Below are 24533 nucleotides of genomic sequence, written 5' to 3'. Positions count from 1 at the left end.
CACAGTGGAGGTATCTATGTATCCTGTAACCACTTCAGTCATAGGGGCATTATATCATGATATTTCAATGAGCAGTATTTTTCCAAAGGCACCTGTCTCCTCTCTGGGATCCCTTATATATAGGAAACTGAGGCACGGAGGAGTTAAGTGACTTGCGGACCAGGGAATTGAACAGAGGTCTCCCCCATCTCAGACTAGTCCCTCAGTCATTAGGCCACCCTTTCTCTCCCAGTGAAAGTGTATTGTTTACGTATGTGAGCTACTACACTCAGAGGTTTGCGTCTACTATTGTACTAGTCCCACTGAGGACAGACCAGATTTTCAAAGGTATGTAGACACCTAAAGATGCAGATAGGTGCCTGAAGTGAATGAGAGTTAGGCACCTAGGGCTTTTTGAAAAGACCACTAGTTGTCTATCTGCATCTTTAGGTGTCTAAATACCTTAAAAAATATGGCCAATGGTGCTTACTCTATGAATAGTTCCACTGAGGATTGGGGGAGAGGGGGGTGTTAAAGGATCCTAAGTGAGTTAGGTGCCCACAGCCCATTGACTTTCAATCAGAGTTGGGTTCCTAACTCCCTTAGGCCCCTTTGAAAAGCTAGTCTGTAGAATTTACTATTATGAACACCCCACTGACGACATTCAGTCTTCCCAGCTCTCTTGATTTTATTGCAAGTACACAAGTCTCGCAATATTTGTTGTTTTTCTTAAAGCCCCCGCTCCTGAAGTCCTGTGATTACCTGAGAATCTCAACTTTCATCTAAAACAAGCAAGTTTTGATTCTTCATAGTTACAGGTAATATCTTGAAAAAGGGAACCTTAAAGGTTCAGAATTCAAGGCAAATAAAAAGAAAAACTCTTAATTTTATTATTTTTGAAATCTCAGGATTTTAAAGCAAATCTCAGTTTTTTGGAGCCTGACTCATGATTTTTGAACATTGGGGATTGGCAATACTGGACATTTGCTTATTACTCTGAGCAGCACATCAAGGGTATAGCAGTAGCAGGGAGAGCAAAGAAGGCTGTTTGAAATATTAATTGAGTTTATCTGTTATTAATTAAGCTAATTTCAATATTAATCCACTATTTAAAAAAAATCTTGGCTAATTTCTAACTCAGGCAAGTTTGTGATTTTAGTAACTGGGGGATTGCCATTACTAACTACATAATATATCCATTAATGACCTAGAGGCATGTTAATTATTTGATTTGCATACAAATAGCTATAACTGTGACCAGCTATTTTGTGCATGTTAATTACGTTATTCATATATTGAGTCGCAATCGTACATGACTAGGCATGGTTGTACAGTAGGGTGACCAGATGTCCCGATTTTGGGGGCTTTTTCGTATATAGGCACCTATTGCCCCCCCCCCCCCATTTTTCACACTTGCTTTCTGGTCATCCTATTGTACAGTAATAACTTTGCATATATTAATGAGCTCTCGTTGTATATTAATTAAAATATGCGCACGTGATTACGAAGATTTGCATATTAACGGCTTGCAGCGGCCGCGAGCGCCTCTGCAGGGGGCGGGCACTGGGAACGAACGACAAGCGAGCTGCCCAATGGTCCTGCAGCCGGCTCGGCCTGGCCAATGGGAGGCGGGCGGGGCTGGCGCCGGCGGAGTGTTCTAGAAGGGCGGGGCAGCGGCGGCGGCTGTGGGGGCTGGTGCCTTCTCGTTCCGCGGCCTGGCTGTAGACATGTCGGCGGTGAAGGCGCTCAACCCCAAGGCCGAGGTGGCCCGGGCCCAGGCGGCGCTGGCCGTGAACATCAGCGCGGCCCGGGGACTGCAGGACGTGCTGCGGACCAATCTGGGCCCCAAGGGCACCATGAAGATGTGAGACCCGCGGGGGCCGGGCCGAGGCGAGGCGGGGGGCCCGGGAGAGGCCGCGTGGCCGAGGCGGGTGTAGCGGTGAGGCCCGCTGGGCCGGCCGCTCTCGGGAGCCGCTGTCCGCCGTGACTGGCGGGCTCTCCCCTGGCCCCGCGCGGAGCGGGAGGCGCCGCTTGCTGCCCGGCGCCTGCCTCGGGCTCCCGCCAGCCGCAGGCCGAGGGGCGCAGAGCGCTGGAGACAAAGCAGCGGGCGGGAGGCCGGCGCTAGCCGCGGCCCCCTGGCCATGCTGCGCCGCGCCGGTGGCCCGTGGCCGTGCAGGCGCCTGGGGAGCCACGCGCTGGGGTTGGGCCACGCGCAGGCCGCTGGGGAGCGGGGCAAGGCGGAGGCTGCGCAGCCGCTGACTCTTCTGCATTGTGCCCCTCGCAGGCTGGTGTCCGGGGCGGGAGAGATCAAGCTTACCAAAGATGGCAACGTGCTGCTTCACGAGATGGTGAGTGCGCCCCTTCCCCCCGGCCCCCTGGGGCGAACAGAGCGGCTGGAGCTCTGTGCGGTAACGATGATGAACGGGGCTTCTCATACAGTGGCTGAAGGCAGCGGTAGTTTGGGCAGATGTTCGCTAAATCTCATGGGTTGGCAACCATAAAGGAAAGTTGTTAATTCCATAGTTAAAATGTATCCGTTGCCTCATTGGTTTGTTGTTTACCAATCTCAGACCTCAGAAAGGGTTACATCTTTCATTCAGTATCCTGCCTGTTACTCTTAAATATGCTCCCCTTTACCCAAAATTTCTTTTGGTTCACATAACACTGGTATGTCTCTAAAGTCCTAGTCTTGCATCTGATCAGGGAGAGGCCTGCGTTTCTATTGCAAACAGTAGGGCTCTGGGCAGATGTACATGTAGAACTGAGGCCAAAGGTAGTAAGGTACAGATGTGTGAGGTTAAAAAAGAAAAATGTACTGGGCTGTGTGGTGGGTGTGGTCCATGTGTCAGTTTCTGCTACACACAGATCCATTACTACACTGTAGTTTCCCTGCCACATGCTAGCTAAATGAAATATTACAGCAATCTTTCATTGTACTGTACTTTACATCACACTTTTAAATGCCATCTACTCTGTGCTTATATGTTCTGTCTACTCCATTAAGGTTAACTTTTCTGTGCTGCTTCTTAAAATAACATCCTTTTTCTTCTTTCCCGGGTCACTGTCAGGCATGTATACATGGTCCTTTTAGAATAACTCTGCTGATAAGGACTTCTTAATGTTTGAAGAAACCAGTGCTGTGCTTTGGTTCTTTATTTTCATTGCTTTTTGGTCAAAACAAGAGTTATGTAAAGTCTATGACCGCTATAGCTGGTTCTTTAAATATGACTCTTTAATTAGGTGGTGTCACTTTAAACTAATAAAAACAAAATCATTCAGATGCACTATTGGTTATGAAAAGTAAGTACTGGCCAGATTAAATTGGTTTCAGATAGTTACTCCCATAACAATTCAACAAGATTTATTGTTCAGTTTCTTGTTTTTGTTTAGCAAATACAACACCCAACAGCCTCCTTGATAGCAAAAGTAGCAACAGCACAGGATGACATCACTGGAGATGGTACCACTTCAAATGTTCTGATCATTGGAGAGCTGCTGAAGCAGGCGGATCTCTATATTTCCGAGGTACGTATGAATTTTTCACTTTCATAAGAAAATGAGTGAACGTTTTCCTTTGAGGCTGTTCAGCATCATTGCAGTTAATGTTTCATGTTCATAAAAAAAGCGTCCGGTGTTACAGCTCTTCCAGAATGATTTTATTTTGAGACACTTTTTATTGTGTAAATACATTGGGTAAAAACTAAAACAGATGATCAGCTAGCCAGGGTTAGTTGTTACAGGTTGAAACCACCTATGATAGATGCAGGCTGTACCTTGTATCTACCAATTTGTTTTTGACTTATTTCTATTTGGATTTAAAGCTCTTGTCTTCTAATTGTAATACACCAAGAGGCACCTTTCTAGAGTAAGGAATCACTGCTGGCAGTGTGTGCCAGAAAACTTAGGCTGATACCTTATTAATTCATGTTGCACAGTGAACACCCAAGTGTGCTTTGTAGTTCCCTTGGCTATAACTCTGTGCTAGAATAATCTGTACTTTTCCTCTGCATTAGAAGGAGTGCCATTCCTTTTACATGTATTCAGAAGGACAGTACAATTTTTATTTTATTTTTTTTCCCGTCTCTGTAGCATGCAAATTCTAACTTACTTCGGTCTTACAGCACCAAAGTCATGGGTGTTTGTGGTATCCGGAGTTCGGAGATAACACTTCAAATCTTAACTTTTCAAGTAAAACTAGTAAATAGGAGTTTTCAGTCCACTCATTCTGTTACTTAACTCTTTTTAAAAAATTAGGGCTTGCACCCTAGAATAGTCACCGAAGGATTTGAAGCTGCAAAGGAAAAAGCACTTGAAGTTTTGGAGAAAGTCAAAGTAACCAAGGAGATGGACAGGGAGACACTTGTGGATGTTGCCAGAACGTCCCTGCGTACTAAAGTTCATGCAGAACTTGCTGATATCTTAACAGAGGCAAGTGTGCATGTGTTGTCTGTCATCTTACCTTACTGTCCTTTTGTGTAAGGAACTCCAGGTGTTCAGCTTGTTCTGTAACTATTTGGGGAAGGGGTGAGAATGTATGGAAGTTGGGGAAATACTGGCTGGGTTGCTTTTTTGGCGAATGCATTGTTTTTTATGGAGGCATTCTCTCCTATTTCAGGCTGTAGTAGATGCTGTTTTGGCAATCAGAAAACCAGATGAGCCTATTGACCTCTACATGGTTGAGATTATGGAGATGAAGCACAAATCGGAAACTGAAACAGCGTAGGTAGCTATAAAATGTTGGTAATGCATTCTGTACTTAAAGGTTAATCATAGCTTGAAACTTAATTGCTTTAAAACAGTTGAAGGTAGCTTTAGGTAGTATACCACCTCTGAGTCCCTCTGCCAATTTTTGTCAATTTACAATTGCGTTTTCCCGTTTTTCTTACCCCCTTTTGTTTGAAAAAAGGAAACTGAGTACGCAGGGAAAACTACAAACTGATGAATAGCAAGGTATTGTCAGAATTACAAAGTAAATAACCTGAAAAATAGCCTTTTTCCTGTAATCTCTGTTATGCTAATCTTCTAACAGGCCTGAAGGGACTGGACACAAGTGAGACTAAATCATGTCCCTTTATGCTGGAGGATCTGACTGTATTCTTCTGATACACTTTGATGAACATCATTATCACTACACATTCATTTCAAGTATAAAATGTACATTAGGTACATGTATACAACTGTTCACTTTCGAAGATTGTTTTAAAACAGTTGTCAGCGTCAAAAACATGAAGTGTCTTATTCCTTTTTAACTATTCCATCTTTTTTGGAATGCAAGTCCACTTCCAGTATAGATGAAGTGTAAGTTTTAGGTGACTAATCAAAAATGGAAGGTGAACAGGAATCCAACTCTCCACCTTTTGTAACTCTAAAAATATTGGCAGCACAGGGTGGCTCCTAATGTGTCTTAAGTGTCCTCTTAAGTGAAGATGTATAAAATCTTATCAGAATTACATGTTAAGAGAACCATAATGCTTCAAAATTCTTTGAGAATACAAAGAAGTGTAGATATATTTAACTTCAGTGGCATGGATGAATTCTGCATTGGCTTCTTCAGTAGCTAATGCAGTCAGACACTATGCTAGAGTATATTTCCTTTTCACTTGTTCCTAATGGTATGCTTTGTGTAAAGTTAGCATGTCCATACAAGTAGGATACATGATCCAAGGAATTCTTAACGTGACAGTATGGTAGTTAATCTATGTTTGTTCAACTGTAGTATGAGTTTTATGACTACATTTCAGGAAAACAGAAGTTTCCTACCCTGTGTATAAAGGATTTCTTACAGGTCATCTTACTGACTTTTTACAGGTTGATTAGAGGACTTGTTTTGGACCATGGTGCTCGTCATCCTGACATGAAGAAAAGAGTGGAAGATGCTTACATCCTTACTTGCAATGTATCACTAGAATATGAAAAAACGTAAGTAGTCACCAGTGAGACAACGGAAGAAATATACCTGACTCTGGTAGTGTGAATTCGTATTTGTATATGTATCTTAAACCTTTTAAGAGTAATAAATATTTTAGAATATCCTTTTATTTAAAAAAAAAAAAGAGAGAGAAAGAACTAGCCTGGTTTTGTGTAAAAGGAGGAAATGAAGTCAAATGTTTAACTCCAAAGTAGTGGAGTGATGAATTGGCTTTTGAGGTGGGCTGGATTGTGGACACATTAGTATAATCGTCCCTTCTGTTGGCTTACTGAATGACAGAAAGTCTCCCCTATGCCTCCAACAAGTCTTACATTGCACAGTGAACACCCAAGTATACTTCATAGTTCCCTTGGTATAACTCTGTGCTAGAATAATTCTGTGCTGTGCCTCTGCATTGGAAGGAATCCTTTTCCTTTTACATGTATTCAAAAGGACTGTACACTTCATAGTGCTGTACTATAATTTTAGCTAATTGATGTCTTAACTGAAACATGTAAGTTAAGTCCTCTTCTGATTTTAAGATTCTGCTATTTTAACACTCTAGAGTACTAGTAGTAATGTTGAACAATTTCTTTCTTTTTTTTTTTTCCTTTTTCCTTTTTAGAGAGGTGAGCTCAGGATTCTTCTATAAGAGTGCAGAAGAAAGAGAGAAGTTAGTAAAAGCTGAGAGAAAATTCATTGAAGACAGAGTGAACAAAATCATAGATTTGAAAAAGAGAGTCTGTGGTGATTCAAATAAAGGATTTATTGTGATCAATCAAAAGGTGAGATAAATGAGAATACAAGGTAACTGGAAAAATTACTTTAAAATGTTGGCATTCTTGGCAGGCCTGATGCTTTGTTTTCAGATAACTGTATAGGCTTCTTCAGACAAGCCTTAGTCAGGCTTGGTCAGCAGTGTATTTTTCAGATACGTGTGCATACCTCCCACTTACTTCTGTATGAACTGAATGTACAATTTGGTCTTTAGTGCTGGACTGAATCTCTATTTTTAGTTTTCCTAATGTGTACTTATCTCTTTGATTATAGGGAATTGACCCATTTTCCTTGGATGCACTTGCAAAAGAAGGGATAGTAGCTTTGCGCAGAGCAAAAAGGAGGAACATGGAGAGGTCAGTTCTTGGGGAAGAAATTTTGTGTTAGACTTTCACTCTTTCCATTTTTACTTTATTATATATTTTCTTTCAAAACTGAAGTAAAAATATCCCTTTAGCTCAAGCACATACACTTCTTACAGGAGTAAAAACTGTCAGTCCAGTATAAACCATGTTTACAGTAAGCTTTCAACTCCGAGTAGAATAGAAGAGGCTTGAATTGTTTTAAACTTGAACACTAGGAAATAAATCACCTGAATAAACAAACCTTAATATCTTGAAATTCACAAAAGGAGACCAGCCTATATGTTATAACAATATATGGCATGGTTTGAAAAGCATCTTCACTCAGGACTATTCACGCAACTAAGATTCTCTAGCTTCTTTTCACTTTTTTTTTTTTTAAATGTAACATGCTTTAGGTGTTTTATGTACATCCTTTTTCAGATTGACCCTTGCTTGTGGTGGTATGGCTATGAATTCTGTGGATGACCTCACTGCTGACTGTTTGGGGCATGCTGGTCTTGTCTACGAGTATACACTGGTGCGTAAGACCTTCAGTTTGTAACCAAGGCTAAACTAGATATTCCTCTGGCTCCTATCTGGTGTCTGCAGCAGTCTTTTCAGTTCAGGCTTTATTGTTGATTCTGCTACTTCTAAACATATGGAGGTCTTTGCCTGCATTTAGGTGCCCATGAGAATTCATCTAAAAGTTAGAGAGCAGTAATGGAAGTCTCATAAGTCACTGGGGGGACTTGTCCTTGTTGCTTCTTGTCATGTGTAGAATGTGTTGGGGTTAAAGAATAAAATTGAACCAAAGGAAAAAACAAAATAAACTTGTTCTCTATTTAAGGCTAAAATATAATTGAGAAGGTATCTGAACAGCTTCTGAGGGTGAGGAGACAAACGTCTCTCCTTCTATCTCTCTTCCCCTCCTGAAAGGTTCAGTATAAAATTAATTTATCTGAATAACTCTCTTGTTGACATCGGTCTTAAAATACTCAGATGCACCATAGTTAAATATTTTTCATTTAGTGATTTACGTGGATATGCTGTGGGGGTTTTTTTTGTTAAGCAAAAATGTGATATTAGAAACTTGCTATTGCCATATAGGGTGAAGAGAAGTTTACCTTCATTGAGAAGTGTGACAACCCTCGCTCTGTTACCCTGTTGATCAGGGGGCCAAATAAACATACGCTCATGCAAATCAAGGATGCAGTAAGAGATGGGCTACGTGCTGTCAAAAATGCTATTGAGGATGGTAAGTCTCGTGGTGGTGTTTCATTTAGCGAGGTCTTATGAGGCACATCCTGAAATATGCAAAACATAGCTGCCAATGCACATCTATGTGCCTGTACTTTTCTGTCAGGTGATATGGATAAATTGTTCACTTTTGTTAATAGTTTATACAGACTCTGTGCTAAAGCACACTTCTACTTGAAGTGTTCCCAGTGCCTTGCTGTTTTTAAAGTGAGTATTTAGGAAAGATGGACACACACATTTGGTCAGTTATTGTAACCGAAGTTATATGTTAGGTGACACAGTTAATAGCAAGAAAGGGAATAAGTTGTTAATTGTTAACAGTAAGTTAAGTGCTGCAGTTAAAAGTTGCTAGAATACTCTTAGTACAAGATGCTCGAATCACTACAGGGAAAATTATTAAAACTTTAGATCTAATTAAAGTCAGTGCTTTTGGAAGTGGGAAGAATAAAAAATACATACCCTTAGCTGCAAGGTTTATGTCTACATGTGTGGCAGCATATAGAGTACAGACACCACACACCTCGCTAGCACAAATATAAAGAGCAGTGTAGACCATGAAGCACTGCTTGGCTGAATAGACATGCCAGAACCCTAGGTAATCTACCCTACATGGATCTCTACACACCAAGGCAGTGCCTCCCATGCTACACTGCCACGTGTAGCTACATACTGCAGTGTGGACACGGACTATTTTTCACTGCTGTGTGTAGCTATATGTAATATACCCTACATGCCCCGGAAGCATAGACGAGGGCTAGGAAAGGCTTGCTTTCCAGTCATCTAAAAGTTTATTACTCTGCATTATCAGTCTAGAGTTCTTGCTGGGAAGTATCATTAGAACAGCATTTCTTATCAGTGGAAATAATGAACCGATAACACATTTTTCAAAAATCTGTTTAAAGTATCTTGAATTAGTATATATGTATGGTGTTACCAAAACCTGAGTTTTATTCCAAGAAAACCGTAGAATTGCTGCTTCTCTTCTATTCCAATCTCCATTTCAAAGGGAAGGAGAAAACAAAAACAAAGCGGCTCTTCTAGATGTTTTTTAACTAAAAATGACACATGAGAACTGCAAACTGTTGATGTGAAAACCTTTTACTATGTGTAGACTTGGTGCTTTATTTAAATTACTTCATGTAATACTAATAATATTGACTTTTTCTGCTGTCTTGCTAAAATGTCTACGGTTGGCCTAAAATATAACTGCTGTCAATACTTTAGGTAGCCGGCCAGTCAGTAAGATTTTTACTAAAAATTACCACCACCATGTCTTGGCATGTTTTTAGTGAATATGATAAAAACATACAGGCTTTTGTTTTAACTTCCTAGCTTTCTCTCCGCCCAGTTAAAGCTTGGAGCTCTTCACTACAGTCAGCAAATCTTTAACTGACCTCTTTCTGTCTCTGTGGGAGCTTCATGACCACTAACTTAAATTAGTGTACAGCCTATCAAACAATTGGACTACATAGTGTGTTTTATCTCTTACAGGATGTGTAGTTGCAGGAGCTGGTGCGTTAGAAGTGGCAATAGCTGATGCTCTTGTAAAACATAAGCCCAATGTAAAAGGAAGAGCCCAGTTTGGAGTTCAAGCCTTTGCTGATGCTCTGCTCATAATTCCTAAGGTATAAAAGTACTCTTGGTTAAAGTAATAGTTTCAGAGCAGTTATAAAGTGTAGAAAATTGTACCTGTTTTAGCAGTAGTCCACTTCACTGAAGTCTTTTGCCAGAGGACAGATATGAGTAATGTTTTGAACTGAAGGCAAGGATGTATACCCTTCCTAATTTTTGTCTGAGTTATACCAGCAGGGGGATATGTTGGGAGCTGTGGTAGAGATTAACAGTTAATGATGCACCTTCTGAAATAACATACAGGGCTTTAAGTTTAATACATACAATGTGCTCTTTTTTTTTTTTCTTTTTTTTTTCCCCCTTCCTTCCCCCTCCAAGGTTCTTGCGCAGAACTCTGGCTATGACCCCCAGGAAACACTAGTGAAAGTTTTGGCCGAATATGCAGGATCAGGACAACTTATTGGAGTTGATCTGAACACTGGTAAGAAACTTTAAAATATGTTCAGACAATTAGGATTAATTTTCGCTTTAAGCCCTCAAAATGGTGCTGTTTCTAATGAGGAGGAAATAGAGCTTTTATTTAATGTACAGCAAGTCCACCATGCTTTAGCTTCCAAAGATGTTTCAAGACTGGTAGAATTTTTGTAAGATCTTCTGGCAGATTTTCAATCAGCTTCTTTAGTTGTTTAGATTTACTAGAAGAATATTTCCTAGAAGAATACTTCACTCATGATGAAGAATGTTAATTTCAATATAGCTTTATGCAAGAGAATTAATTAACTGACTTGGTGGCTCAGACACTCATTTACAAAATGTATTTTTCATTGTAACACATATGGGCACACAAAGATGAAGGCTAGTGTTTAGTATGAAGTAGGAGATACTTTGGTTTGCCTCTTGGTGGCAGCAGCAAGTGTTTTGCTAGAAGGTGGGAATGGGTGACGGGATGGATCACTTGATTACCGGTTTTGTTCATTCCCTCTGGGACATTTGGTATTGGCTACCGTCAGAAGACAGGAGATTGGGCTAGATGGACCTTTGGTCTGACCCAATATGGCCGTTCTTATGGTGGGGGTGAGGGGAGAACATGTTAATGTCTTGTGATTTCCTATTGTCTGTAACAAGATTTTTGAACTACATTAATAAAATGCTAAAATGTATCAGTTGCCTAAAGGGGGATTTATTTTGCATTCCCAGGTGAACCAATGGTGGCGGCGGCGGCTGGAATTTGGGATAATTATAATGTCAAAAAACAACTACTTCATTCATGGTAAACTCTTTTTGTAATTTTGTTTTTTATTTTAAACTAAAATAGGCTTCCATTGCTACTAGTCAAATTTGATGGATTGATATGGGATGGGTTAATCTTTACAGAAATATTTTATCTAAATGTACAGTGTAGAAATAAAAACATGCAAGTACAATAGTTATATAAAAATGACTAGTCTTGATATCTGTTTCACCTGTCTGCCATAGAGAAATCAAACTTCTTAAATAAGCCAAGATTGGTTTATAAGAACTTACAGAATGACACTTCAACAGCCGGTACAAGTTTTTTAACGAGTTAGTGAATGTAGAACGTAATCTACAGAGTGGGTGTGTGTGAAGTGGGGACTGAAGGGGGGGAGATGCATGCAGTTGGTACTCTTGTTTGGATGAACTGTAGAATAATACAGAAGTTTTGACCATCAATGTTTTGCTCTTTTTAGCACGGTGATCGCTAGCAACATTCTTTTGGTTGATGAAATTATGCGAGCTGGAATGTCGTCTCTCAAAGGTTGAACTGAATCTGCCCTCTGCTGTGATGGTTGCCTTGAGTAGGGAGATGCCCTTAAGAAGTAAATTCAAAAAAAAAAAAATCCAGCTACAGGCATTATTTTCTCCAGCCTCCAGTGGATCTTCACAGTAACAGAAGTAGCCCTCTCTTTGGAGTAAACATAGCCACTCTCAAACATTCGCACCTATTCAAATATTAGGTTCTAAAATCAGTTATTTATTTTTTTTCTTAATTGCACTGAAATGTACAACTTACAGTCTTTTTACCCAATAAACAGTTCTGCTCTGTGCTTATTTTGTAGTGGTGTCAGTTATTTAATATGTTTTGGTTGGGATGACTAATGTGGGACAGGTCAATATAGTTATGTAATTGTCAGCGGGGAGGAAATGTCACTTATCTGTACACCTCTTTCTGGATATTGCTAGAATACCCCCAGCAGGGATGACTTTCTGGGGCTCATGTACACATGCAGATTGGATTGCACCAAACTCTTTGAAGCTTGAAAGATTTGCTAGGAGTGGAGAGTCTCCATAGGATTTGTGAAGAATACCTTTTTAGTTGTCTGGGAGGCAATATGTTTTAATGTGTGGGACACTGCACTGGGTGAGTGTCTGTCAGTCTGGATTCTTTTCCTAGCTATGCTGCTGATTTACGGCCATTAATGTCAGCTCTATGCATCAAAGTGTGTGGTGTGGGGATAAACAACACCTTCATTTGTAAAGTGATATGAGATCTATAGGTGGAAAGCTGTGCATATTTATAGGCATAATTCTTATAATTTAATTAGCAATGTATAATGGTGATCTACAATCCAGGGTGTTTTTAAAATAGTCCACAAACTTGCTGGCAAGTTCCTAGAGTATTGTTTGATTTTTTTTTTTTTTTTTTTTTTTTTGGCAGAATCTGATAACTTAGATGTAAATTCACCAATGACACAAGCTCCTTGAGCAGCAGCTTGAGGACTTTAGGGGGAGGGATGGACAGGAACTCTTTAACAAACCTTGAACCAGACCCAGCTACAATTCCATCAAAACTTCAAGTATGGGATCAACTGGTTGGGGTCTGGCCTGATATCACTGTGGGTAATGTAGATTCTTACTTCAGTTGCCTGCCTGTTATGTTTTCCACATTACAGAACTTCTAGCTTCAGTCTTGCATGCCTTTTCTTGTAATGGTAATCAAGAAATGTTTAACTTCTTTCAACTCTAGCCATGCTTACTAATTTATCCTACTATCTTTGTTGGTGTGTGGTTTTTTTTTTTTTTTTTTCTTTTTACTGTTTACATTTGTTTTTTTCTGAATATGGGCATTGGTCTGATAATTCCTTTCACATTATCCCACAACATGGAGCATGGGTGAACAAGGAATACAGTATGAGGCCCACTGAGTAAAAGCAAAGTCCTGAAACAATATCTTGTAACACTAGAGTCATACGTCACTACCTGAAGAATCAGTCTTTGGAGAGTTGAGTTAAAAAGCAAGCTTCTGTACTTTTGTATGTAAGAGTTCATAAAGAGGCTCTAAAATTGCAAAATTTACTCTGCAGAAAATCTCAAGATCTCAGTAAGAGTAGGTTCAAGAATTGAAATGCTTTGTCCTCTTGCCTGAGCAGGTAGCGTAACCAGTGCTTTCCCCATTTAAAGGGACACAATATAAGGGCTAGTCACTTTCCAAAAAAAAGGAAAAACTGTTCCAGGATCTACACCATCTGTATGACGGTCTGCATCTATGGGAGCCTACAGTCCCCTCCCCTGCCTCATGTTTTAAAAATCAAAACACCTTTCGTTTGTCATGGTAATGAAAACCCATGCAAAGCAGACCAAGTGCATACCTCCACAATAGAAAGCACAAAACTGATCGTGTGAAAAGTGTCAAGTGCCCCAAATCGGTTTGGATTTTAGGCTTGCTTTTGTGGGGAGAAGGGTAAGATATTTTCCCCTCTTTAAATGAGAGAGATCCTAGCTATTCTGGGTAACAATTTTAAGGAAAACGCTTCAGTGAAAAGTGATTGGCTTTTGTCTCTTGAACACTAAATAGCTTGTGCACTAATTTAATGCACCGTCAGGAGCGATCCTGCACGGGCTGGGTTTTGGTTATGGCTTAAATATGACTTAATGCAACGTCTCTCATTTCCACACCGACTCCATGTACGCAGAAGCCAGCTTCTACGCTGCCGCTTGTGCACATACTCCTCCCCTTTCATCACCCCCCGGCTTTCGTTTCCATGCCGGGGGAGGCGGGGACTCGGGCCGGGAAGATCTTTGACTGGCCTCCCTTCTAGCCGGAGATCCCGGAAGCATTTCAGCCCAGTATCCAGCCCTTCTGGGTCACAGGCAGCCTTTCCACCTCCTCTTCCAATTCATCTCCTGTTCCTGTCCCCAATGCTACCCTGCTCCTCTGCTGGGAGAGTGCAGCTGGCTCTCCTGTTAGGCACCTGTGTGTTAGGGAGCAGCTCCAGTCTGCAAGGTGAGTTCATGTGTCCAAAGCATGCCTTGCTCCACCTTTCCGTTCCACCTCCTTTACCCCCTTTCATTGCAGCAGAGCTTAGTAAGTGGTGCCTGCCCCCACTTAATGACTCTTTCCCCTTCTGTCAGGGGCTGTATTAACTGGAACTCATTCCAAGGAAGTGTCTTCCCTGACTCTCACCACCCTAAAATCCTTCTCCCAAAACAGAGACTTGAAGTACTGCCTTAAAATGAATCCTTAACTGCCTGAAAACAAGGAAGAAAGGGCCCATCTGTTCCCTTTTAAATACATTTGAAAGAACCAGTATCAAACTCTTAAACTTATTCCAGCAGTTAGGTGAAATGAGCAATGTAAAAAGAGACCAGCACCCCCACCTCCGAACTTTGGAAAAGTTAGCTGGGAGATCCATCCCTTCACTGACTCTAAAGTGCAAGCTTAAGACAGAATCCTCCTGGATACCCCACAAAGTTCAGCTCTAGATCTGATGTTTGTGATGCTGGGGAGGCTAGGGGAATTCCCTTCCTACTCATCTTCCCTTCTTTGCACCCCCATGCCCAAATTTGTTTCCTAGCTGTAAAGGTCTGGTAACTTCCCCACTCCGATGTATTTTTCCCTTCTCTTTCTTTCTGAAGGTTTGCAGAGTCATTTCTACATATGTTAACACAGTATTTAATCCTGGGCCTGCCCATCTCGGGAAGGGCTACTCCTTTCAGAGTTTCCCTCGTGAATCCTGGGTCATTTGATGCAGCTGAAAAGTGACAGACCTTGAATACTTTCAAAGGAGATTCCTCTGGTGGCCTGAAATCCTGCATGTAAAAACTGATAAGCAAGACTAGATGCCAGGAGTGAATACTCAAATCTCACAACTCAAAGCAATACCCAGGAATGCTGCTCTTTATAAATTGCCATCAAACAACCACTGAGTCTAATCTAAAACAACAGATTAAGCTGCAGTTGTCCTCAGTGAACCCTTCACAGTGTAGATTCTCTAATGGTTCCTTCACAATAAAACCTCTGTGCATTTACAAAACTTTCATAGGGCAGATCCAGGCTGTGTGGGCTGGGGGTGTTTTGTGCTGCTAGTCTGATTCCTTTATGTGGTTAATCTGTTGCCATGCAGAGGGGCTGTCTTTCAGATATCAGTATCTTTAGCAGCAGTGGTCCTGTAGCATATTAAGAGATTCCTAACTCTGCTGCTTATCCCCTGTGACCTAGAGTGAGTCACGTAGCCTCTCTGCCTCAGTTACTCCAGCTGTAAAATTGAGATAACAATACTTACTTGTTTTCCTCCTAGGAGAGTAGAGAGAATGAGTGAATGGACTAAATTTTTCTCAGGAATAATTTCATTGATTTCTATGGAGTTACACCAGGAATAAGCTCAGTGTACTCTGTGCAAAGGACTTTCAAGATATAAAGCACTGTCTAGGTGCTAGGTATAATTATCAACTTTCCATTCTCCTCCTTCCCCAGCATGCAAACATACCTCTAGCGAAGAATGTATGCAGTCCAGGATTTTGTTGCTAATTAACGTTATATTGGATCACAACATCTCTCATAGTTTTTGAAGATGATGGAAACATGGTACAACTGCCTGGCGGGAAGTTCCAAATGGGAGCAAATTCACCTGACGGTAAAAATGAAGGGCCTCTCCAGGAGGTGACAGTGAAGTCATTTGGTATTGACAAATATCCTGTCACCAACCGGGATTTCAGGTGAGGCCCACACTTAGCGTTTGCTTAGTTTGCAGAGGGTGGATGGCGCAGGGTGGTGGAGACTTTCAGCTATATGCAATTGGTCTGGGTAGTGACTGAAGCTATCTTTGCTGAGTTTATCTTTGTTGGCAGCCGCAGTAATACGTCAGCAGCCCCCCATCAATTCTCCCAGGGCCTCCCACCCACCGGCAGCTCTGCCGATCAGCACCTCCCTTCCCGCACCTCCCGATCAGCTGTTTCGTGGTGTGCAGGAAGCTGGGGTGGAGGGGGGGGGCGAGGGCATGGCAGGCTCAGGGAGGGGGTGGAGTGGGGGCAGGGCCTGTGGCAGAGCCAGGGGTCAAGCAGTGAGCACCCCTGGCACACTGGAAAGTTGGCACCTGTAGCTCCAGCCCCGGAGTCGGTGCCTGTACAAGGAGCCGCAGGTTGGCCACCCCTGCACTAGACTATGTATTGGAGGGACTATCCTGCATTGGCACAGAGATGATTCTGATATCTTAATGAGTCCTTTTTGGACGTGCCGAGAAGCTCATCTTGATTCTCAGCTATTTTGGGAGGCGATAGAACACAGATTGGGCCGGGTTATTCACTGCCCTGGATAATTACATTCTGGGGACAGATTTGCAATAGGAGCAGTGGATTTAAGTGGTTGCATGTGGCTTTTGTTCAATGTGAATTTTTGCAAAGTGCACTCACAGCTTAGAATAGGAACTTCTAGTAACTCTGCTGCCTTGATTGGCTGGTTTTTTGGGTTGTTTTGTTTTAATAAATCTAAATAAAGAAACTCAATAAATTTTGTTTTTAAATATTAAAAAAAGTTCACATCAGTATAGCAGTTCCATTCAACCAATACAAACTGGGCCAGTTTCATCTCTAAACCTAACTCCATTGAGCTGATTGGATTTACGCCAGGGGCTCAATAAACTATAAATGGTGTGAATAGCTCTTGTAAATTGCATTTACTTTTATCAACTTCTTATGCATGTGGATCATTAAATTTTGTGGTGTTAACCTTGTGGGAGTGCTACCCAGAGACCTATATCTGACATGTTTACACCAGGGAGTTTGTTCGAGAAAAGAAATATAAAACCGAAGCAGAAGCCTTCGGCTGGAGCTTTGTCTTTGAGGATTTTGTATCCGAAGAGCTGAAAAAAAAAGTGACCCAAAAACTGGAGGTAAAGTGCATTTGGAGTGTGTAAAGTGACATGAACAATATGTTATGGGGTTGATTCACGATGGTGAAAAGAGGGCTGTGGTGTTTGTCCTTGGAACTCAGAGTGGTGTCCGGATGGTGGAATAAATACAAGCAGATCCATTCCTGAAAAGTCTACTATTTATGTTGTGGCCTTATGTGAAGAAAGGAGACGTTAACTTCAGCTCTAGCCAGGTGCCCAGAAGAAGGGATGCAAGCCTTTGGAAAGCTTAGGCTCCACACCGCAGGGATTAGGAGGGAATTGGATTCCTCACTGGGGAGTTTTTCACTTTATTTCCTGACCGTGTTACCTTATTTGTTTGTCTTGCTATAAACATTAACCCCTGAGGGAAAGACTTTGTTGATTGCAATGGGTATTTTTTATTTCTGCTGAATACTACCACCGGGTAACAACTGGTTTAATATTTTGGCTTTTTCCCTGCCTGATTCTGCTCCCATTGAAACCAAGAGCAAAACTCCTGTTGACCCCAATAAGAGCAGGATTATGCCTTACCTGATTTAAGGCCCCAGTTTGCAGAGTGTACAGTAGGGTCTGCTAGGCGAGTATGGAGAGAGCAAGGCATCTCCTGATATTTATTCAACAGAATTGAAAACAGGGAAGCCTACATTTTTAAAGGAGTTTTTTAAATCTTGAATTTTCTTTTTAAAATCAGACGCCCCCTGTACCTTACTTATGAGCTTTATAGAAATGTCTTTAAAATGAACCAGCTGCTCATATCCAGCCACAGAATCTAACCATATCCAACTCAAAAACACTCCGCATGCTGTGAAATGGGTTAAGCACCAAGAGTCAAGGCTTGGGGACAATTCGATGGCAGGATTGCGTTTTAATCTGGTCTCTTTTTTTCCTTTTTCTTAGTCTGCCCCTTGGTGGTTGCCGATTGACAATGCATTTTGGCGACAGGTGAGCAGTCCGAAGGAGCGAATTGCAATCCCATAGGACTTCAGAGACTGTCTGCTTACGGGCTGAACTTCAGTGGGGAGAAGAAACGGCATTAATTACAACGTTAGCAATTCCACTCACATAAAAGGAGGAAATTGAGAGTTAAGCGCAGAGACTCCTCTGTGATTTTTAGAGGCGTCTCCGGGAATTAGATGTTCAAATCTCCCACTGCAATTTACTAGGCTGTGGGTGCCTAATTCCCTTAGGCTCATTTGAAAATCCATACCAGAATAACTAACAAAAGGAGTGGTAATCAGAAGGGCTGATGACAAGCAGCTGAGGGCACTGGCTGCCCTCCCGGCTATGCACTGTTCTTGTCCATTTTGTTTATATATTTAGGGGGCACTGTGATTGGAGGAGTTCTGTTAGCTACCTGGAAGTGATCACAGGCCACAGTTGATCTGCAGACCTGTTTGAGATCATTGTCTAGGGGATAAACTCCACTACCAGCCAAGTCTTTTTAGCAGAGTAGATAGAACTGGTGTCTGTGTGTTACGCAAGTCTCTGAGGGTCTATCCTTAACTGAGACAGATGCATATCCTCCAGTCTTTCGTTAGATTGATTTCTGCCAAGTAGTCAAAGGCAAGGTGCCCTGTACCATGTAGAAAAAGATAAAAGGATGCATTTCCAAATCCTGCAGAAGTTCAGAGTATGATCTTTATACATTCATGTGAAGCAGGCTGGGCCAGTATTTCGACCACTAACCTGAGACCTGGGTTCAATTCCTTGCTCTGCCACAGACTGTCTTACTTCATATTTATCATTTGTACCCTCCCCGCCTTTCAGAAAGTTGTCTTGGGCTAATGAATGTTTTTGGTGTTAAAAAAAAATGTGTCCACAGATTTTTCTTCCCCCCGACCCCCCATAGATTTCAAAGGTGTTGCCACCTTAGCTGACAAGCCATTGAACGCCTGAAGTCCAAGATTCTTGTCTATTTCAGTACTTTACAGATAGGCAGAGCAAAGTGGGTGGTGGATGCTCATGGCAGCACAGTATAGATGATGTGTCTAATTGTAGGTCTCCCAGACTCTGTATTGTTCCCTGTTGTTGGGTTTATTTTACATAAAGTTGTTATGGTTCAATGAAAACCTGTTAAATGAAATTCTCCTCAGCCAGCAGGTCCAGGATCTGGGATAAAAACCAAGCTGGACTACCCCGTGCTACACGTGAGCTGGAATGATGCACAGGCATACTGCAAGTGGAAAGGGAAGAGACTCCCTACTGAGGCAGAGTGGGAATTTGCTGCAAGGGGAGGACTAGAGAGTATGTAAGAAAAGCTCTTTGAGCTGATCTCTTTCAAACCAAACTAAGTCATCAAATAATTATAATTGATTCTATGGTGGGATGGCCTGGGATGGCAGGGGACAGGACTCGATGATCCAGGAGAGGTCTTGTATTCTTAAATAATGAAATCCTACCAGACTCAAAGCTCTACCTTCCCCTCTGCTGGGGGGTTCTGGTCTCCGCAGGGAGATGTGGGTGGAAGTCAGATTAGATGATCTAATGGTCCTTTCTGGCCTTAAAACCCATGACTCTATGAAATTAGTTACATGAATACATTTTGGAGCCATCTCTCTGATTAAAGCTCTGGGGGCCAAATTCTCTTCTCAGTAATGAGAGCTGGGTCTGGTCCTTAATGTTCATGCTTTGCGGTGCATTCTGCCAGGGATAATGGGCTGTCCTGGAGTTGACTACAAAGATGTGCTTTGCCTGAGGGAGCCGGATAGCATTAGTTGTTCAGTTATGAGGCATGGCCCTGAGAAGTGAACTTGGCTTGATCCTCTTACAATTGAGACATGAACATCAAAGCTTGTGGAACTCATTGCAATAGGACGTCATTACGGCCACAGGTGAAATCCTGGCCCCGTTGTAGTCAAACGGGAGTTTTGTCACTGACTTGGATGGAGCCAAGACCTTGCCCCAATAGTTTAGGAAGATTCACAGAGGGATTGGATGTTTATAGGGATAACAAGAATATCCAGAGTTATAACAGTTAATGCAAAATTTAAAAGAAGAGTTTGGGAAGGGATTAAAAAATCTCATGCTGCAAGGTTTAAACCAGCTTCTATTTGAGATTGAGATGTGACCTGCATGTGGAGCAGATTATCTCCCATCCGCCTGCGTGGAGTTTCTTGCATCTTCCTCTGGGGCATCTGGTGCTGGCCACAGTCAGAGATGGGATACTGGACCAGGTGGACCCATGGGTCTGATCAAGTGTGTCAATGCCTGTGTTCCCACAGTTTTTTCGTAAGAGAAGAGACATTAGCTCTGACATCCAGGTCAAATACCAGCTCCAAATTAATGTCCATCGTAAAAACTCCCCCTGCATTTTCAATCAAGTACAATATTCCTCTTCACTTCACAGCAGTAAGAAGCCGGCAGTGTCCTACTCCAGAGGCAGCTGCATTTTAGTGGTGGATGAACTGATCCCCATGTGTAGTTCATGTTTGTAAATCACTAAGCGCAGAAACTGTGATTTTTTTTTCCCAAGGAGTCTATGGCAGCTAGATGTTCAAATCTTCCATTGAAATTTAGTAGGCTCTAGGTGCCTAATTCTCTTAGGCTCCTTTGAAAATCCCTGCCAGAGTAACTGGCAAAAGGAGTGGTAATCAGAAGGGCTGATGACAAGCAGTTTAGGGCACTGACTGCCCTCCCAGCTATGCACTGTGTCCTTTAGAGTCAAAATGTTTATTTTTAAAACCAATGCATGGTTTCCTTTTGAACATAAGAATGTCCATATTGGGTCAGACCAATGATCCATCAAGCCCAGTATCCTGTCTTCCGACAGTGGCTGGTGCTAGATGCTGCAGAGGGAATGAACAGAACAGGGGAATTTATCAAGTGATCTTTCCGTGGTCATCTACCCCAGCTTGTGGCAGTCAGAGGTTTAGGGACACTCAAAGCATGGGGTTGTGTCCTTGACTGTCCTGGCTAATAGTCACATCCTTATTTACTTTCTCCACATTGGTCATGATTTTATAGACCTCTCTCATATCCCCCCTTAGTCGTCTCTTTTCTAAGATGAACACTCCACCTTTTTAACCTCTCCTCAGATGGAGGCTGTTCCACACCCCAACCTTTTTTGTTCCCCTTCTTTGTACTTTCCAATTCTAATAGATCTTTTTTGAGATGAGGTGACCAAAATTGCACACAGTCCTCAAGGTGTGAGCATACCGTGGATTTATATAGTGGCACTATAATATTTTCCATCTTGTTATCTATCCCTTTCCTAATGGTTCCTAATATTCTTTTAACTTTTTTTGACTGGTGCTGTACATTGACCAGATGTTCTCTGAGAACTATCCACAATGACTTCAAGATCTTTCTTGCGCTGTAACAGCTAATTTAGACTCACATCATTTGTATGTATAGCTGGGATTATGTTTTCCAGTATGCATCAGTTTGCATTTATCAACATTGAATTTCATCTGCCATTTTGTTGCCCAGTCTCACCCAGTTTTGTCTGATCCCTTTGTCACTCTTTGCAATTAGCTTTGGACTTAACTATCTTGAGTAATTTTGTATTGTCTGCATTTGCCATCTCATTGTTTATACCTTTTGCCAGATCGTTTATGCATATGTTGAACAGCACTGGTCCCCGTACATTAGTGGGAAAGGGTAAAGCTGACAGTTCCTACTGGTATCCTGGTTTGATCAGGAAGGAAATAATTGGTCCCGCCTCTTCTTTTTTGACAGGCAGAGTATATCCTTGGGGGAACAAATTTCAACCAAATCGTACAAATCTCTGGCAGGTAGGGTCTTAATACCATCATGTCTGTTATGGGTTGTCTTGATGGCTTATTGATGAAGAAAAATGTCCTAAAGTGACCTAAGGAAACATTTAGCTAGTAAATCATACTGACTTGTCTTCAAGATATTGAACATCAGCTGGTAGGGCTCCCAGGTCAGTTGTTAAATTTGCCACCATTTGACTCTCTTTCCTCCCCCTCCACCCCCAATCTCCAGGATTTAGAATTTAAAGGTAATATTTATCCATAAATATTTAATATTTATACAGAATATCCTTGCAAGGTGGCAATCTCACCCTGCTCTCTATGGCGGAAGTGGAATCCAGATTCCTCAACATTTGTGGCTGTTGCGGTTCAGAGTTTCACGAGGGAGGGATCTCCCTGTTTAGCACTTGGAATGGTTGAGCTATTGTTTCCTCATATTGAAATATCTTCACGTTGTGTAATTTACGACTGTTAGACTGTTTCCATTATTTTAAGCATGACGAGGTTCTGTAAAGCGCAAGCTCCTTTCTGTGCCATCCTGGGTGAGGTTTGTTTGGATTTTTTTTCTTCGAGTAAAATCCTCTCTTCACACAGGGAATCTTCCCAAAGATCGATACGGCAGAAGATGGTTACCATGGTGTTTCCCCAGTGAACGCATTCTCTCCTCAGAACAACTATGGTATGGACTAGTAGGCACCTTTGTCCCAGTTTGCAAATGAATTCTTTTGTTAATTTCAATTTAGAAATAATAAAATAACGCCTCAAGATTGTAGCTGGACTTTAAAACCTAAACTGACATGGAGTTTCTTGGCATTTAGATATGTTGATGCTGGGCACATTGAGATTTCTGAATGCTGTTTAAATTGGCTGATGTTGACATGAGACATTTTAACACAACAGGGACAACATTGCCTGCAATGATTTATAATAATGATACTTGATGACTTTTTGTCCTTCAGTAATGCCTTTCAGCTGAGAATCTCAAAGCACTTTATTAATATTATCTAATTAAGCTTCACAATGCCCTTTTGAGGGTAAGCAAGCATTATTACCCCACTAAATAGATGGGCACAGTGAAGTTTGGTGATCTGCCCAAGGTCACGGTGAGTGTGTATTAGAGCTGGGAATAAAACCCAGAGCTTCTGATTCCTGGTCACCTGCTCTAGCCATTAGACCATGCTCTTCTGATGGCGTCTTAAACAACCCTCACTGCACCAAAGTGCTTCCAAAAGGGCTTTGTATTGACAGTGTATGTGTCCTCCTATGGATCCTAATTAAGCAATTTCTATATCTCAGGGCTCTATGACCTGTTAGGAAACACCTGGGAATGGACTGCATCAGAGTATCAATCTCATGGACCTGTATCAAGGCAGCGTGCTCAGAAAATGCACGTCCTGCGAGGTGCATCTTGGATTGACACAGTAGACGGATCGGCCAATCACAAAGCTCGTGTTACTACTAGGTAGGTTTACTTACTGCTGTGGCCAGGTGCTATTTTGCACCACATTGGGGGGCTTATAGTAACTTAACCTTTATTACATAGATTTATTTAAAACTTTTTGCTATTTAATAATTATTTACTTTTAACTAATGTGAAGACCACTTTATTATTATTTATTAATAATAAATCCCCAAACACTTCTCAAATTCTATATGGGCAGCAGCCAACCCTGGAATGAAGGCCAGATGCCAGCTAGTGTATAACACCCAATACAACAGTGTGAGAGGGAAGGGAAAATAACATAAGGATAGAAATTACAACAATGAAGTGTAATTAACAGTGGGAAATAATGTTCATCTGTTTTAAATCATACAGACATAAACTCATTTTTGTCAGCGATTATGTAAATGACAATTTCTAAATAATTAAATTGCTTTGCCTTCCTTCTCCATATTAATTATTGTCAGAAGATCTCATTTAAAAAGCCCGGGGGAGGAACTGCATCACTCATCAGCCCCTTTGCAGCAATTCTGTACATCAAGTGCTAGATTTTCCCAAATGCTCTGCTCTCATTTAGACCCCTAATTTAAATGGCCAGATTTTTTTTTAATTAGCACAGTATGTTGATGGTTGAGTTATTTTGAAAATCTGGCCACTTACTTAGGGCCTACATTAGAGTTGGACTCTTCGAAAATGGCCCCAGGTGTCAGTATCATTTTAGGATTGGCTGCCTTTCTGGAAGATTTGCTTTAGTCAAAGACAGGTTAGTGGGCTCAAAACAGGGATCACTATGGCCTGTGTCATTGAGGGGGTCAGATTAGAGGATCTAATGGTCCCTCCTGGCCTTAAAATCTATGACTGAATCGACATAGGAGGGGTTTTTTTGTCCTTTCCCAGGATGGGAAACACACCAGACTCTGCCTCAGATAACCTGGGTTTCCGCTGTGCTGCCCACATCCTGAGTCGGAAAACGGACAGTAAAACAGAGCTGTGATGACATCACTTATTGGAATGGTCCTGAGACGTTTTCTCCCGTGGAGACGCCAGCGATTCCCTGCAGCTATGTTGGATCGAAGTTTGGCGAGTTTTAAAAATAAACATTTGCTACTCATAGTCAGTGTCAGAGTGGAGGGTGTAGACACTGAGGGTGGTTTTGTCCAGTTGTCTCAATTCTTTTTGACTTTTTAAGAAGATGCTGCTGCTCTCTTTTCAGCTAACTTCAGCCATCCATCCCCGTGGGCCCAGTCCTGCAAACACGTACACACGTGAGTAGTCCCAGGGACACGGATGCTGCTGCTCATGAGTCAACTCTTGCAGCCTTTGCTTAGGCTCTTACTTACCTAAATTCCTTTTGGAAAAAACTGGGAGTTTTGCTTGAGTAAAGATTGCAGGACTGGGCTCTGTAGGAGTAAG

At 41.8% G+C, this 24533-nt stretch overlaps 2 protein-coding genes and 3 non-coding genes across 6 annotated transcripts; all 5 read left to right on the top strand.

Annotated features, from left to right (window-relative positions):
* Positions 1–1487: 1487 nt before the first annotated feature.
* Positions 1488–11664, top strand: CCT6A (chaperonin containing TCP1 subunit 6A). The gene is made up of 14 exons (XM_037880500.2): positions 1488–1843; positions 2264–2327; positions 3370–3504; positions 4234–4407; positions 4595–4698; positions 5788–5898; positions 6513–6672; positions 6938–7020; positions 7450–7546; positions 8116–8263; positions 9757–9890; positions 10216–10318; positions 11035–11107; positions 11547–11664. Exons 1-14 carry the CDS (start codon positions 1707–1709, stop codon positions 11617–11619), a joined length of 1596 nt encoding a protein of 531 aa, XP_037736428.1. The 5' UTR covers positions 1488–1706; the 3' UTR covers positions 11620–11664.
* LOC114021801 lies at positions 3907–4038 on the top strand. The gene has a single exon (XR_003566210.1). It is a non-coding gene; the product is annotated as a small nucleolar RNA SNORA22 (small nucleolar RNA).
* LOC114021798 lies at positions 5503–5638 on the top strand. Its single transcript, XR_003566209.1, has one exon. It is a non-coding gene; the product is annotated as a small nucleolar RNA SNORA15 (small nucleolar RNA).
* Positions 6221–6352, top strand: LOC114021804. Its single transcript, XR_003566212.1, has one exon. It is a non-coding gene; the product is annotated as a small nucleolar RNA SNORA22 (small nucleolar RNA).
* A 2184-nt stretch (positions 11665–13848) lies between the features above and the next one.
* Positions 13849–24233, top strand: SUMF2 (sulfatase modifying factor 2). 2 transcript variants are annotated; one of them, XM_007054171.4, is made up of 9 exons: positions 13849–14080; positions 15639–15792; positions 16850–16964; positions 17862–17906; positions 19058–19208; positions 21642–21697; positions 22274–22358; positions 22976–23141; positions 24018–24233. In XM_007054171.4, the coding sequence occupies exons 1-9, from the start codon at positions 13996–13998 to the stop codon at positions 24112–24114; spliced, it is 954 nt and encodes a 317-aa protein (XP_007054233.2). In that variant the 5' UTR covers positions 13849–13995; the 3' UTR covers positions 24115–24233. The 2 variants fall into 2 exon arrangements, with proteins under 2 accessions (XP_007054233.2, XP_037736304.1); XM_037880376.2 differs by having other exon boundaries at positions 13908–14080; positions 15551–15792.
* The last annotated feature ends 300 nt before the right edge of the window (positions 24234–24533 follow it).

This window comes from Chelonia mydas, chromosome 17 (assembly GCF_015237465.2).
Source record: "Chelonia mydas isolate rCheMyd1 chromosome 17, rCheMyd1.pri.v2, whole genome shotgun sequence".
NCBI classification, from domain to species: domain Eukaryota; kingdom Metazoa; phylum Chordata; order Testudines; family Cheloniidae; genus Chelonia; species Chelonia mydas.
This window is presented reverse-complemented; position numbering and strand designations above follow the sequence as displayed.

Excerpts from the sequence above, each read along its gene's own strand:
- CCT6A (XM_037880500.2), top strand. The coding sequence starts at position 1,707 with ATGTCGGCGGTGAAGGCGCTCAACCCCAAGGCCGAGGTGGCCCGGGCC. Across the intron at positions 7,547-8,115 it reads TTGTCTACGAGTATACACTG|GGTGAAGAGAAGTTTACCTT; the intron begins GTGCGTAAGACC and ends ATTGCCATATAG. Across the intron at positions 8,264-9,756 it reads CAAAAATGCTATTGAGGATG|GATGTGTAGTTGCAGGAGCT; the intron begins GTAAGTCTCGTG and ends TATCTCTTACAG.
- SUMF2 (XM_007054171.4), top strand. The coding sequence starts at position 13,996 with ATGCTACCCTGCTCCTCTGCTGGGAGAGTGCAGCTGGCTCTCCTGTTA. Across the intron at positions 21,698-22,273 it reads ATCGTACAAATCTCTGGCAG|GGAATCTTCCCAAAGATCGA; the intron begins GTAGGGTCTTAA and ends CTCTTCACACAG. Across the intron at positions 22,359-22,975 it reads CTCTCCTCAGAACAACTATG|GGCTCTATGACCTGTTAGGA; the intron begins GTATGGACTAGT and ends TCTATATCTCAG.